Source organism: Petaurus breviceps, unplaced genomic scaffold (assembly GCF_028583685.1).
Source record: "Petaurus breviceps papuanus isolate PSGF00001 unplaced genomic scaffold, PetGlider_PUasm1.0 128, whole genome shotgun sequence".
NCBI classification, from domain to species: domain Eukaryota; kingdom Metazoa; phylum Chordata; class Mammalia; order Diprotodontia; family Petauridae; genus Petaurus; species Petaurus breviceps.
Window position 1 is genome coordinate 4872173 of NW_027185664.1, and position 17050 is coordinate 4889222.

Here is a 17050-nt window from a genome sequence, read left to right on the forward strand (position 1 = left end):
TTCTGGTTGTGCAATCATTGATGTTCCTTCCCCTCCTCTCCCTTTGTGGTACTAATTTTGCATTAAATATGAAGCTATAGCCTGGAGCTGTCTGCATAGTTTTTTTTTTTCTTTGCAATTGGCAATAAACAGCCATACTACAACATTACATTATGGTTGGAAAATGAAATATGTCAGTTAAGGTACCAGTGAGGTGTTTCAAAAGAGTGTTCCTTTACTCAACCCTGCCAGGAAACCTGCCCTTTTTTGCTGTTGGATTCATAGTTGCACATCATAATTTTATGCATCTTTCAAACAATCCCATATTCTTTCCTGCTTACTGAGACTGACTCTATACCAAAGGTTCTTCACTTTTTTGTGTCATTAACACACTCCTTTAGCAGTCTACAGAAACTTTCTCAGAACAATGTGTTTAAATAATCAGGAAATGCTAAATTTCAAATAGGAATGAGTGAAAATAAAGATGTAATTTTTTCCCACCCAAGGTCATGGACCCCCAGAAATCTGTCTATGACAGATAAGGACTCCTTGTTTGACACAATTGGGTGGTCGAGAAAGTGGCAATAATTGGACAACAGAGGATTAGATTACAGTTATCGAATCCAAAGCAGTCATCTTAAAAACTGAAATAAGTGGGTCAGGACTGGTGGAAACAACTTTGTCTCAGTTGTCACTGTACTGAGTAGATCATACCTTCATATGCTAGCCAATCTGTGCAGCTCTCACACGCAAGGGCATCCAAAGCAACCATTTTGTCCCACAGATGCTCCAGTTACTGATGCTGTGAAAGACTCAAGTACAAAGACAGACGGTGCCCTGATGAACGAGTCAGGGTTAACTAACTCCTAACATCTGCTCTTAATAAACCAAAATGGTAACTCCTGGCCCAGGTCATCAAGAGCAACTCACTTACAATGTATACCCTGCAAACAGCTGGGAGCAAATTGCCAGGATTATGAGCTAGAAGGATTTTAAGTTTGGACTTACAAAGTCCCTTATGCAATAAGGGAAAAGAGGGCTATAGTTCCCTGCTGCATTGCTGGAGATCTGAAAAATCTGGCTTTTTAACTCTTCATCTCTTAACCTTTATGGCTTTTTTCTTTTAAAAAAAATTATTTTTCTTGAATAAAGTTATGGAGACCAACCTATTCTGACCAAGATGCGTGTGCCAATTTTTAGTTAGGAGTAGAGGAAAGAAGAAGACAACAGTAATGGTCAGTGGGGTTTGAATGATCTCCAATAAAGGATCATTGCATATCCCAACAGAATGGAAAATGGAAAGAATCAGTTCTTTTTAGTTTAACAAATATTAATTGCATACTACATGCAAAGGCCCTTATTATATGTAATATGAGAGGCATTGTGGTATAGTGAATGGAGAGTTGGCCTCAGAGTCAGAAAGACATGGTTTCAGGTCCTCTAGTGATATACTGATACTAGTAGCCTGGAAGACTTAGAAATGAAGCCTGGGAATTGAATTTATAGATGATATGGCCTAGGAGATAAAAATTCAGAATGGGGACCTGAATTCATGTCTTGCCTCTGACAGACACATACTAGCAGTGTGACCCTAGGCAAGTCATTTAATTTCTCACTGCCTGAGGCAATTTTCTAAGACTGTTAATTGCAGAGCAGACTCTGATCTTCCATGATAGAGTATTTTCCTCTGGGAGTTCCCCACCCCAATGAACTCCCTTCTTCCCCACCCCCCAGCAAATATATGTGTATGTATGTATGTATGTATGTATGTATGTATAAGTGCCACTAGTAAAGTTCCAGGATGCTGTCAACAACAGATCTCAAGAATGTAAATACTAGGGAAATCGGTCACCTAAAGCTAAGCCAAGCATTTCCCTTCTTCAGCCAGCCATCCCTTCACTGGGGTGCAGTGGCTCTAGAGTCCAAGGACCTGGGTTCAGATGCTGCTTATTACTTGTATGACCATGGGCAAGTCACTTTACCACCCTGGGGCTCAGTCCCCTCATCTGTAAAATAAAGGAAGTATGGTATGACTTGTGAGATCCCTTCCAGCTCTGGGTCTTCAAAATGACTGCTATGCCAAATTTGTCCCGATGATGTCATATTATAATTTAAAATATTAAGTTGTAAAGATTTTGATAACTTGTTGAATTACAGTCATTGCTAAAGAGAACTCTTTTCTCCACGTTCCTGTTTTGTTTTTTAAAATTGCATTTCTTCGTTTTTCTAATCCAGCCGTGAAGTCTGGTAATGGGGGGGGAAGAGCAGAGAAGGACAGCCTGGCTTAGAGGACCTTCTGCCAAGTGATTAGGAGAGAAAGAAATTTAAGCAGCTTCAGAAAATGCATTTGTGATTTTAAAATATATTTCACATGTGCCATGAAGAAAGCCCTGCAAGGAGAGATTTTTATTTTTATTTTTTTAAATAGGCCCTATTATTCAAGCCCCATGATGTGTTTCTGTGTGTGTCTTGGTGGTGAACAGTGCCAGAATAGAGATGAATTAGCTCTCAACTGTGGAAAACACTTTCAGAAATGCTCATTGCCTTCCACTAAAGTGCCATTTCTAATTTAGCTCTTTGGTTCAAAGCAGAAAAACAAGAGTAAGAGCTTCTGTCTGACTAACCAGACTGAAAAGAAAAATGTCCCAGGCTGCTGGGCTCCACACAGGCCCTGCTGCTTGGGGCTTTGGTGCTCAGTCTGCTTCCTGCCTGATGGGGGTCAGGGAAATAAAGGCACCCTAGGCTCCCTGACCTTTTGCTTCCCCCCTCCCCCCCAAAATGTGTATACATTTTCTATTTCTTTATACGTATACATACTTACCTAATAGAATGGAAGGTCTTGAGCAGCAAGGATTCTTTCACTTTTGTACTTCTATCCTCTGCACTGAGTGCCCTTCGTGGCCCATAGAGTCACATAATATGTGCTTTTGATTGATGGGGTCTGGAGGAACACAGAGGCAGAGTCAAGATTCAGGGTGGGGGGACACCTCTCAACAGCTGTCTACTCCAAACCATACTTGAACAAGAATTGTCTATAATATCGTAGATAAATGATTACCTGATACCAATAGGTGTCATAATAATAGTATATTAAGCTAGAATAGCAACGTGTGAGAGAAAGAAATGGGTGCAGTGGATAGAGTTGGCCTCAGAGTCTTAATATCTTAATTTCAACACAGGATATGTGACATTGAGCAGGTTATTGAATCTCTTGGGGCCCCAGGTAACCCTTTAAAACTACCAGTTGAAGAGATAATGGAGACCTGCTTTAATGGAGGGAGTTTCCCCATCTGGGTGTTCCCAGCACTAAGGAAATCACAGGTCCAGGCCCTTTCTCTGTAGCAATTTACTATGCTTTCACATACATTCCTTTATTTTTGGTCCTTACAATAGGGAATAAGTGGATAGAAGGCTGGCTTCAGAGTCATTATGACGTGGGATTAAGTCTTACCTTGTATATACATTGACTGTGCGACCCTGGATGAGTCTGACCTCTAGTGTCCCCTGCCAATTCTCTATGATTGTAAATGATAAAATAGATGCTAATCCTAGTTGACAGAGGGAATTTCCTCTGGGGAAAACAAAAACAAAACAAAATAAAGCAAAAAAAACCCAGTCAAATATCCACTATACAACACTATTTTCTGATTCTCATAAAAACTCTATAAGGGTCAAAAATTTAGGTAGGATTATCTAGGCTTTAGAGATGAGGAAATTGAGGCCCTTTGATGTAAAGGGGCTTGCCCCAGGGCTCACAATTCTTAAATGATACTGCTGACTCAAATCCAGGGGCAGGTGTATAGAGAAAGCTAGCTCCATCATCACTGACCTAAACTGACACACCCCCAAAATCTTTTTCCATGGAAACATGAGCATTAGAACAGGGTCTGATTCAGGATTCACAGTCTTTGTCCTCCCAGAACTGAAATGTAGGCATGGGGCAGACACAAACATTAGGCATGGCTGGCAGAGTGGGGGCTGGGGAGGCTGGCCCATCTCTGCATCCCTACCAAAGGTCAAACTGCAGATTTTAAACCAGAGATCGTGGTGGGCTAAGAGAATGGAGAAACTGAGAATGGAGCCCAGAATAGAAGCTACATCTGTGCTTGATCTAGTCAAGGAGACACAGGAAAGGCATTTGGGAAATTATACTCAATAATTAAGAAAAGAGAGATGCTACAGGCTGCCTCCCTCCCCTCCTGTGACTCCTGCAGCACTCAAGCAATATTAGGGGAACCAGAGTTCTTATCCTAATACTGCAGCAAAGCAGGAGGAGGAAGGCGTCCCCTTAGCAGGGGTATAATAACAGCACCTTTCCTCTGCAAAGCAATTTTCTGCTCATTCCATTCTCACCGTCTGATAAAGCTGGAACTCAGTTTCTGAAGGAATGCCCTCATTTCCTCCACTAGTGGGATTTGCTTCCGTGAGTCCTGCTGTCTCCTCCTCTCAGTATCTTCTGCCATCTAAGAGCTCCCATTTTCAATATTTAATTGGACTCAGGTCTCTTAGCAAGAGCCAAAGAGCCCCATATGCATCTCCTCGGAGAGAGTGCCTGGGAAAAGGGTAGAGGAGGCCCAGACCAATTCCATGGAATGTAACTGGAAGAACAGAAAGAAGCCCCTGACTGGCAGTGTTGGCACAAGGGGCAGCTCAGACCTGGAATGCCATTTCTCAGGGCTATGAAAGGCCCTCTATTGTCGGGATGTTCATGCCACAGGGATTTATTTACATAAGACATGAATCTCCTGTCCTCCGGATGTGCAGCCTGAGTTCCTTATTAGTGCCGTGTCAAAGGCCTGGCATTCATTATCATTCACTTAACAGTCAGTACATTTCTAAAAGGCTAGCTGTCACCTGCCCAGAGAAAGCAGCCTCAAGCAGAGGAAGCCAGGGTGGAAAATGAACTCCCTTACACAAGAAGGGAAATGACTCGTAATTAGAAGCATCAGTAGTGCCCATCTGTAGTGGATTGCTGATTTCTCTTCTGAGAAGCTCATGGTATCTCAGGCCCTGTCTTTCCTCTCTTTTCCTGTAGGTGTAGGAATGAAGTTAACTGACGTTGGCATAGCAACATTGGCGAAAGGGTGAGTGGAAAAAGAAATCCAACTGCATATGCTTTTGCATTGTATTCCCAATGCCTTACTGGGCAAACACCACAGAGACTGGCATGTGTAATATTGGTCTCTTGTCCTAACTTTGAAAGGCAAATATTCTTAGTGTAATTTCAATTCACCTCTCTCATTTCTATCAATTATTTATGGAAATAATATTTTTAAGTAAAACACATTTGCTGTCTACTTTTTTTTTAAAGTGTATTGCATATTTGTTTTAGGATTAACTCCTAACAGTTTTATCTTGAAATAAATAAAGGTACCATTGTTTTCCTGTTCACATGTACACTTTGGTTTTCTAAGATTTCTTTTTCCAGCATTGTTAAAAATTGGCCCTCTCTTCAAAGTGTAAAAAAAAAGGAATCGTCTAAGAAATATTTTCTTTTGCAGTCAAGTGAGTGCAATGAATTTAGTCTTTAGCTGACAATATTAAGAAAGTCGATTTTTATAGCTGTGAAAACATTAATCAGTCCCCTTTTCCCTCTCCTCACTCCCTTCTGCCCCCAACCTTGTCCTTCCACATAGGTTGCTATTGTGCTCTTGCAGAAAAGAAGGTAAAAATAGAGTGGCCTTGGGGCTGGGGGTGGGCTAGGGTGGGCTTTCCTCCCTGTCTTCTCTAAAATATTTTTGTATTTGAGATTTATAGGTAGCTGGGCATTCTTTGGCTACAGTGTTACTATTTGGCCATGGTAGAAGATGAGAACATGAAGATAAACTTGAAAGAGAATAAAAAATGGAACCCTCCTTACCCTGAACCAGCAAAATCCATCCACCCATATTTCTTGAGGACCTGTGAGAAGGAATCCAAGTGCACTTGGGTTTCTGGATTATAACTTAGATCAGGTGCTCCCTCTCTTCTCCTTCTGCCTTCCCTCCCCCCCAAAAAGAGAAAAAAATACTGCAGATTTTTCTTCAGAAAAACTACTAGACTGGAGGGCAGCCGGCATTTTTTGGCTCCAGATAGGTTGTTGTCATTGTACCTTTGTGGTCAGATTGATGATACATGAGGTTGGGGGGAGGGGGGAAGGCATTCCTTGTACAAGCCCCAAATGTACATCTCTGCCTTTTTAGAACAGTCTCTGTCCAGACGTCAGAGTAGGAAATATATCCTACCATTTAGAGCCACAGATACAGACTAGAGAATCCTTTAGAATTTCCTTAACCTTTTTCAATAATAAGACAAAATCAAAAACATGGGGTGGGGGGGGAGGTGACTAGGGGCTCAGTGAATAAAGCACCGCCCCTGGAGTCAGGAGGACCTGAGTTCAAATGTGACCTCAGACACTTAACACAAAAACTAGCCATGTGACCTTGGGCAAGTCACTTAACCCCAATTACCCTCCAAAAAGCAAAAAAAAAATGAACAAAAACCCCACAAACCAAAAGCTGCAATGCTTTGGGATAGTAGTTAATCATTTAGCAGCTGTTCTAGAAATATGTAACATAGCTCTGAGGAATCCAAACTCTTGGAGGGCCAGAATCACTGCTTCGCTTCCCCCTTTCTCCTCCCACCCCACCCCCTTCCAGTTTAAGGAAAAAACAATCTGGGAAATTAAGGAAATTAAAGAAAAAAACTGATTTTGTGTGAAGCTGTTAAGGTCACTGGACTGGATAGGCACAACAGCCTAAGGACCATTAAAGATGGTGGCTACACAGCAATCTAAAGGTTACTCATGTGCCCACATTTTTTGACCAGTTAAAAAAGATCTTGGTGGGGTATGCCCCAGCATTTTCCCAATGACACCCATTGGCATCGGGATTAGGTTATAACTGCCCTAAGAGGCTAATGCCTGACTCTGAAGAGGAAAGGTAGGGATAGAGTTGGGCTGTAATGAGTGAAGGGCAGGTGTGATTGTGTTGGAAATAGGTTCTCTATCTGGGAAGGCTGGAGCATACTCTGTCTTCCCATTCTCTGCCTGCCTGGTCACTAACACTTTGCAGTTTCTGCTCTATTATATAGAATGAGATCAAGAAGGGAGATACTGAGCCGAGGAAGAATGTGATCAGGTTTTACAGAGAATATTAGAGGTGAAAGAGACCTTAGAAATCATCTGGCCTAACCCATCAGATAAAGAAATTCAGGCCCAGAGAGGGGAGGCGACTTGTCCAAAGTCACACAGTGGAAGGATCAGGTCTAAATTCCACTTCTAATTCCCAGTGCAAAAGAAGTTGCCAGAGAAACAGAAAAGCCGATTGTCAACTCTTTGCAATAGAAATTTGTTATGAGATGGCTCTCTTGAAACCCCAAGTAGAAAAACAAAACAAAAGAATGAATCGAAGGAGATTTAAATTTGATTCCAGGATTCACTGGAAGGGAGAAGTGGTGAGAGGAGAGAACCATCAGGCAAAGGGAAAATAAAAAGGGGGAAAGAACTTAGCATAACAGGGATCAGGCTGAAAACATTTGACCGAGCAGTGCCAGAAGACAAGGTGTACATAGAAATTCAACTTAACAAGTTTCTTCATCACCTTTGCAGTGGCTCCCACCAGGGAGGACATGCCCAGTTCACTCCTAGCAGACAGGGGTAGAGTTGGATGCTAACAATAGGGGGTAACAGGCTAGGCTAGGGCTTAGAAATATGTCCTATGGGTAGCCCCAGGGCATGTATAACATGAAAGGGGGCGTAACCCATAGACAAGATTTGTCCATGGAGGCGGACAGATCATCTAATAACCCGATTAGAACGCATGAAAGCATACGAATGGGAGACTCTCTGCACACCTTCAGAGACTGCAACAATTTTGATTTATTTTGTTACCGATAATAGACATCTTTGTCTATAAGAGAAACAAAAGAGAACTGCCAAAAGACCATAAATTTATTTCCTGCCCCCTACAGATGTTGGTACCCAACCAGAGAGCTAAGACCCAAGGTGGGGATATGACTCGTCCAGGGTCACACAGGTAACAAATGACAGGGGTGGAATTTGAATCATAGTCTTGACAAACTCAAGACACTTTGTACAACCATTTTGTAAAAAATTATGCATAGATTAAACTATAAATAGTGCCTCCTCCCCCCCCCCACTCCCATTTTCACCAAAGCAGAAAAAAAATCCAGTGTCAAACTCACATTTGAATTATTTCCAAGGATGAACAGTTCTGCTACCATACAAAACAGCTGATGGGGGAAATGTGGCAACTGCTGAATGGGATGATTGATGGAGCTGGGCGCAGAAATGGCTTTGTGTTTGTTCATGGCAGATTTTGGTTTCTTGGAGGTGGCAGAATTGATTTTTTAATTCATTTTAGTAAGAGAGGGGGCTTGTTTAAATCATGGTTCTGAAGCAAGCCTAGATCTTCCCACTCTGCCAAGCTACCTCTCATTTCTCTCACATACAGCCTACATTAGAGAAGAGGCTTCACACTGCCTTGTGATGCCATACTATCAGAATACCCCAACTTCTCATAAATGCAATTTGTACTATAGTCATGCCTTAATTAAGCTAATGGATTCCAGAGATGTTGACTTGGTTATTCATGAGCTTCCTAAAAGAAGATGGGTAAAGTATCACAGATTTTTCATTTGTTTGATGATAAAACTCTACTCCCCTCCCCCCTAATATTACTCTCAAAACAGAAATATGTGATATTTCTTCTGGGAAACAAGATATTATTATGCTTAAAAGCATGTCATTCACATACACATATATGTATATATGTGTGTCTATGTATGTATTGCATGTGTATGTTATGTATGTGTATATGTATGTGTGCGTTATGTATGTATGTGTGTATCTCCCAACACCATTTATCTTTCAGCAAAGGTGGAAGAAAAGTTCCAAGTGGTTAGTCAGAAACTCTAACAAATTGAATTGTCTTGACATCTCTTTAGCCATTGACTTGTCGTCAGCCTCTCCTTGTTAGAGAGATTCAATCTGCTGGCTCTAGTGCTACGCATTCTTTTTTTCTGATTGAAAATTCCTCAGCCAACATGAAATGCTCTGAAAGGGATGCCTTCCAAGAGGGAAAAAGCAGCTAATTTCATAGCGGGTGCTTGGAATCATGCAAATAATAGTTGCCTTCGAACAAGCAAGCAAAAATAAAAGTAACCACCATTGAAAAGGGTGTGCGAAGGTATTGTGACTTTTAATTTATTTCCTATTGATCCTGTAGAAAAGAAACAGAGGACAGATGCAAAGAAATGTCTTGATCTGTTATACAGCCTGGAGGTGAAAGTTAAAAATTCAGCCAGCAGAGGGCACCAGTCAACAATTTAATTACAATTTTTTTTAATGTCCATGCCCATCTCTAGATTTAACTAGAACAAAGGAAAGTGTATGGAATACAGTTCTCCCTCACTCAGAAGTGCTGAGCCAGAATAAGAGACAAGAGCAAAGAAGGGCACTCCTTCTTCTGGATAGCTGCCGGAACCAGCTGAGCTAATTCTTGCTTTCCTATCCCCAGACATGATGACGATGGGGATAAATGATTCATGGCATTTGTCAGATGTCAAAATTAAACTCCTAAGACCCTGGGTGCTGAATAACAGATGGAGCCCTAATGTGGGGAGATGGGGGCCCCCATGCTCTGAAGTTACAGAAGTAGGGTTCAGATGGTTCCCTTGAGAAAGAAAGCACTGACACAGTCTCCTCCCCCAACCCCAGTATCACAAACCATAATAATAATAGAATGGCTTGAATTAGGTTTGCAATGGCTGCCAAGCCCGAGTTCCTTTCATCATTCTGCCTTTGCAGAACAAATATTGCATTCTGGACCTACTGAGGCAAGTAGCACTGCCCGAGCCTCAGAACTCACAATGGCAAGTGAAATGGAGGAGGGCAGGGATGGCCCCTCAGTACTCATGGCACATTTAGAAATCAAAGATTTCTAGTGGCACTTCCAGTATGGGAAATTCTCCCCACCAAGAAGCTCAGCAACTGATCTATAACCCCTAGTCTTGGAATGATGTCTGTGGCTTTGAGAAGTTAAATGACTTGTCCAGAGACATTCAGTTTGCATGTGTTAGAGGAAGGACTAGAATCTGGGTCTTGCTGACCAAAGATTTTCTAGGGGAAGCAGGGAAATTAACTTGTTAAGTGCAGGAAATTAGTTCTAATGATCAGAAAAGAGGATCTGGAATGGACTAATTGCTGGTTCCTGGAGCCAGCCTATATTCCCCATGAAGAGAAAACAGAATGTGATTCTGGAACTAGGCTCCCTGATCTTTGTCTCTTTCCTCAGGCTCCAGGAGGCTGGACAGTTTTCCTATTAACTGGCTGCTGCAGGCATCTGCTGGGTAGCTCCAGATTGCTATAGGCAGACCTAAGGCTGTATAGCATAGATGCAGGGTGAATAGAGAGGACTTAGGAAATAAGCCATTACCACAAAATAGCTACTCTAAGAGCCTGAAATCCCCACCCATTAGCTCCTTCTGAGAGGCAGTCCAGTGGTTAACCTACTGACCTTGGTATCAGGAAATCCTGGGTTCACAACCTAAGACACTTGCTGGCTATGGGATGGTGGGTTCAAGTCACTTAATTCTTCTAGCTTTCATCTGTAAAATGGGAATTATCTCTGGATAAGCTACCTAACTGGGCAGCTGGGTGGTGTAGTGCATAGAGTGCCAGGCCATAAGTCAAGAAGATCTGAGTTCAAATTTAGCCTCAGGCACTTACTAGTTGTGTGACCCTGGGCAAATCACTTAGCCCTGTTTCTTTCAGTTTCCTCATCTTGTAAAATGAGCTGGAGAAGGAAATGGCAAGCCATTCCAGCATCTTTGCTAAGACCCCCCCCCCCACACACACACGCACACCACCAGTCAAAAAGACTCAGAGGACTGAAAAACGATGAAAAAAGTTACCTGACACCTTGTTGGAAGGCTTGTATGAGATAATGTATGTAAAGTGCGATGGCAGGGTTAGTTTTAATGAATGCCATTTTGACTAGGTGAAGACTTTATGTGACTAGGTTATCCAATCAATCCTGATGAAAGATACAAAAGGTCTGATGCAAGAGGAAAGCCATGTTAGGAACATGGGAGATATGTGACAAGAGCAGCCTCAGGTAGGGTCCCCCCGTGGAAAGTTGTGGGCAGCACTTGCGTAATGGACATCTTTTAGAGAGAAGGCACCAAAGGACGATGGGTGGAGGTGGGAAGGGGGAAAAATGTTTTTATTTAAATTTTACTTTAGGCAGCTAGGTGTCGTAATGAAGGGAGTACTCTATTCAGTATCTGGAAGACCTGAGTTTGAAGCCTTCCTCAGTTACTAGCTATGTGACCCTGGACAAGTCACTTAACATATCTCAGCCTGTTTCCTTGTCTGTAAAATTTGTATAACAATAGCACCTAACTCACTGGGTTCTGGTGAGGTTCAAATGAGGTTCAATACTTAAAACTCTTTAAAAAACTTAAAGTACTATATAAATTCTAGCTACTACTACTATTGTTATTGTTATTATTATCATTATTATTTGTCTAGGTCTGAGATTTCATCAGTAAGGCACTTCCAGTATGGGAAATTCTCCCCACCAAGAAGCTCAGCAACTGATCTATAAGCCCTAGTCTTGGAATGATGTCTGTGGCTTTGAGAAGTTAAATGACTTGTCCAGAGACATTCAGTTTGCATGTGTCAGAGGAAGGACTAGAATCTGGGTCTTGCTGACCACAAGGCCAGCCTTCTATATGCTGTACCATGCTACCTTTTATCAATTTTATTATTTTGCACAGCACTGGTCTTGCTAGCAAAGTCACTGGAGTTGCTTGTGGCCAAAGGTTTCCGTCTCCCCTGCTCTAAAACTGTCTGGCACCCTGCAGGAAGTGGGAACGACAGTGGTAGTTGCCGTTGGAACTTAACCCCAAGGTTTCAGATTGGCTTTTTGGTGAGGATGAGGTTTTGTTCCGTTGTATTGAGCTGAGGGTGCTGGAGTTCTCTCTACTAGCTGTCACTGTGGCTGAATACTCTCACTGGTCTTCAGAAATCCCAGCCAGACATCTTCAGTTTCTGACTTATCTTTGACTTATGTGTATAGAATGATAAAAACAAAGGGATGAGGACAGAAATTGGGGACATCTCCAGCAAGGGGAAAAGGAAAAGAGAAACCATCAGAGGAGACCAAGAGCTGTAAGAGAGCTGGAGAACTGAGGGAAATACAGGTTTATGGCAACTAAGGACAGTGTATGTCAAGAAGGAGAACATGGCTAAGAACGTCAGATCTGTCATAACGGTTGGTGAACATAAGGATTGAGCACATGATTCCCAATACAGGAAGGTCACTGATAACCTTGCAGAAACCACTTTTAACTGAGTGTTTAAGATGGAGAGGGAGGGTAGACAGTGGAAACAATCTATGTTCAAGAAGCTTGATAGTGAAAGAAAAGAGGATGGATGACAGCTAGAAAGGGGTAGCAGGGCAAACTATGGTGGGTGAAAGATGAAATAACTGAGAAAACAAAGGTTTGAGCTTCCAAACATATTGATTTAAGCAATGCATACTGATTGCCCAACAAATCAGGACCATTAGCTTTCCTCAGCTTTGGGACTAGACTCAGTACAGGGGGAGACAGATTTTTATACATTTTTTAAAACAATCAAATAAAAGCAATTAATTAAAAGGAAACAATTAACCAGGAAACAGTAGGTGATCTGATTTCTAAATGGAGGAAAGATTAGGGACTTTCTAAGTTGGGAGAGAGAGAGTGAACAGGTGCAATTCCTAGAAATGAGAAAAAGAGGTGTCCCACTCCCCCCTAGTGTCTGTAAAACAAGCAAAAGTACATTGAAACAATAACTTATTGATCAGGATAGGTCCAGTTTTCTGGTAAGACATATAGGTTGCTTGAGATGGACAATTATAAGAAAATTCCTTGCATCAGTCTTTGGACCTGACTGGGTTTCTGGTTAGCAAACCTAGGTCCTTAGTTGAGGGTCTCAAAGCAGCAAGTAGAGGTGGTCTAGCTTTGTACCCATTCAGGGTTAGGTTCAAACAATGGAATATTTTATTTCCTCAGACATTTCATCTTTCACCCACCACAAAATAAAATTTTTATTTATATATGTAATATATGTATACATGTGTATATATACACATATATTATAGCCTATGTATGTTGTTACATGTGTTGTGCATGTGTACATATACATACACGTGTTAGGCACCTATTTGAGGGCAAAAAGTAGCCCATGGAGAATGAGAGGCCAAAGGAACTAGAGAAGAGAATACAATAGGAAAACTGACTTGATGGTCTCTAATGAATAAAACCCTAGTGCTTAGGGGAAGAGATCTAAGTTCAATGGATAATGACCTTCATGTCAGACTCTGGCCCCCAACCTGCAACCTCCATTTCATTTTCCTTGAGTAAAGGGTTATACATAAGAAGTATAAAACAGTGAGCTATAGTGCCCAGGGGGAAATGTTGATTCTATACCACTCATTTTAGGCACAAATCTGAGAGAAACAATTTTGTTGAATTCAACCTCATCTTAAATCTGAGCGTTCCTAATCTAGAAAGAAAAATGTCCAAACTGACATCAACCCCTCGTTGCCTTGGACCCAATTCTCTACTCCAAGATGACTCGAAGAATATTAAACAAGCAAAAATACAGCTTTGGGTTAACATTCCAAAATAATTGTCACTAGTTAGTTCCTTCATCGTTAACTACCTTCAAGTGTTCTCCTAGAGTAATCAGAGACCGATACCTTTTGAGGAGTGCTAGGTGATGTGGTGTATAGAGTACTAGACTTGGAATTAGGAAGACTCATCTCTCTGATTTCAAATCTGACCTCAGACACTTAGTAACTGTGTGACCCTGGGTAAGTCACTTAACCCTGTTTGCTTCAGTTCCTCATCTGTAAAATGAGATGGAGAAAAAGAATGGCAAACCACTCCAGTAACTTTGCCAAGAAGACCCCAAAGGGGGTCTTTTTTAATGGAGAAGAGTGGGTCATAGCACCAATCTCTTCAAGATATAGATAAAGAGGAGATTGACTTTAGGTGGGTCAATAGCCCAATCACTTCGAAGGGTAGGGAAAGCCAGTGATCTAAAACAAGACATGAATTAAGTTTACTTAACACTTTTAATCTATTTCCCCTGAAAAGGTTTTAATTTTTGTTCTACCAACTTTCCTAAAAGGAAATGTCTAGAAAAGGTTTTTTGGCTAGAGAAAAAGAATCATTTCTTAATATTTCTAGAAAAAAAAAACACAGAAAAAGAGGCTTTTATCCTGCTTGCACGGTATGTGTGCCAGAGCCATTTGCCAGTGTCATGGAGTATAATCAGCACTGAGTCCAAATGAACCAGGTCCTCCGGATGCTTCTGTTTTCAGGTGACGTTGTGGGGATTGTATAAAGCACCAGGAAAACCAGAGAGCCTCCTAAATGAGATTCACAACCACTCGAAAGAGTTTAGCTTAACAATCCACATGATAAGAACCAAGTGCCAGAAGAATCGCATTGCTCAGATTGCAATAATGTTTGGCCGATAACCCAACAAATGAATTTATCCGCACTCCATGCAATCCTAAGAATTCTTGGGCCAGGAATTAATGGCTTTTTTTTTAAGCTCTCAATAGTTGACCACACTGTTGTAGACTCATTATGGCTTAATTTGTATGGCTCCTCACTTTGTCACTGAAATATTCTTTGTTTAAATGTGACTCTTCCACTGCTGTGGAAAGTTAGCTCCATGACCTTTAGAAGTTTGCAGCAGTAGCAGAAACCACGTCACCCAGCTAGCACCTGGATGGCTGGTTGCTTGATTAGTCAGCCTTCTGTGACAGAGGCTCTCTCCATCTTCTCTCACTTTTCTGAAAAATGAGGATATTTTTAGTACCCGGCTTTTATTCTTCCACGGTGACTGTAGGGAGACAGTGTGCTAGGTTTGGTTTCCATGGAGGCAGTCTGGGCCAGTTATTAGACTTGAGGACAGAGGGAAAAGGCCAAAACATACATTGTTTGCTTGACTCTGATCCTCAGAGGGATATAGAACAGCAGGCAAGACATTTAATATCTCCAGAGCCCCAACTGATGGAACCACAGAACTTCAAAGCTTTAAGGACCTCAGAGATCATACCTGACAGAATCCCCTTGATGACATCCCTGACAAGAGGTTGTCCAGACCCTGCTTAAAGACTTTTAGTATCAACCCACTACCTCCTACAACAGCCCAATGCACTTAAAGACACAGCTTAGTTACTTTTTTTAAGCGAGTTTTTTTTTTTTTTACATTTTTATATCAAACAGATTTGACTACACAAATTGTTTTTAATGTTGCCTTCTGGGGGGAGGCAGAACAAGTTACCTCCCTCCTCCGTGTATATGACAGCCCTCTAACTATTGTCACATCCACCCTAAGGCTTCTCTCCTCCAGGCTAACTATCCCCTTTTTCTCCCACTGATCTCCACAAGGGATGCTGACCATATGATACTGTTCAGTTTTAAAATGTGACGCCCAGAACTGAATATAATACTCTGAATTTGGCACTTTCATCAAGAGCTCAGGGATCTTAGGTCACTGACAAAAGGCTCTTTGGAAGTCATACAAACAGGACTCCAGTAGGTGAGCATGGAGTTCTTGAGGCTGGGGGTACTGGTGCCACGCATTTATTATTTTCCTAGAATACTAAGTTTCTAGCTGATCCTTTTTTTCCTTACCAGTTGGACTGCTGCTTGATGATCACTGTGAGAAGTCATCCTCATAGAATGTCAGAACTAGAAGGAGTTTTAGAAATCAACTGCTGATGGCCTTTTATTTTACAGATGAGAAAATAATGTCTACAAACACCTTTTTTTCCCCTATTTCTAACATTGGTGACTCTCACAGGTTATTCAGAGCATAAAAGATATGAAACAAGTTGAAAGAATAAAAGAGCTGTTCCCTAGGGGGGTAAACCATCATCTTCCCAGTACAGACTGCTACTCTGTATAGTGTGGTTTTTTTTTTTCACTTTTTAGAACATTTATTTATTTTTAACACTTTTTTTTAAATTTTGAATTTCAGATTCTTTCCCTCCTTCCCATCCCACCCCTGCCCACTGAGAAGGCAAATAATATATCAGTTGTACATATGGAATCATCTAAAACATTTCCATATTAGCCATATCACAAAAAAAAGCAAAAAGAAAGAAAATTACATTTAATTTGCACTCAGAGTTCATCAGTTCTTTCTGGAGGTGGACACCATTTTCTCTTTATAAGACCCTTGGAATTGTCTTAGATCTCTGTATTGATCAGTGACCAAGTCTTTCCCAGTTGATCATCATTACAACGTTGCCATTTTACTGTGCACCATGATCTCCTGGTTCTTCTTACTTCCCTTTGTATTAGTTCATGTAGGTCTTGCCATGTTTGTTTTGTTTTGTTTTGTTTCTGAAACCACCCTCTTGTCATTTCCCATAGCACAATAATATTCTGTCAGAATCATATGCCACAACTTGTTTAGCCATTCCCCGATTGGTGAGCATACCCCCAATTTCCAATTCTTTGCCACCACAAAAAGAGCTACTATAAGTATTTCTGTACCTACAGGTCCCTTTCCTTTTATTTTGCTATCTTTGTGGGGATAGTCCTACTAGCAGTATTGTTGGATCAGAGTATGCACAGTTTTATAGTCCTTTGGGCATAGTTCTAGATTGTTCTCCAGAATAGTTGGACCAGTTCACTAATCCACAACAGTTTATTTTCTTTCACCCCCTCTAGCATTTGTCATTTCTGATAGGTGTGAGGTGGTACCTCAGAGTCCTAATTTGCCTATCTCTAATCAATAGTGATTTAGGGTATTTTTTCATATGAATGTAGATAACTTGATTTCTTCATATCCTTTGACCATTTATCAATTGGGAGATGACTCTTATTTTAACAAATTTGACTCAGTTCCCTACATATTTGAGAAATGAGTCCTTTATCAGAGAAATTTCCTTTAAAAATTTTATTACTTCATTGTCTATGGTATTCTTTAGCAAAAAGTAGTTTCCTTGATTATCTCTTATAATTAGGTCTATTTTTGTTTTTGTTTTGTCCA

At 41.1% G+C, this 17050-nt stretch overlaps 1 protein-coding gene across 1 annotated transcript in view; it reads left to right on the plus strand.

Annotated features, from left to right (window-relative positions):
• The window catches only part of LOC138172292 (alpha-protein kinase 2-like), a 160531-nt gene that overhangs the window by 125299 nt on the left and 18182 nt on the right, over positions 1–17050 (plus strand). The window contains 1 exon segment of the mRNA XM_069102000.1: positions 5015–5063. Coding sequence (XP_068958101.1) covers positions 5015–5063 — 49 coding nt within the window.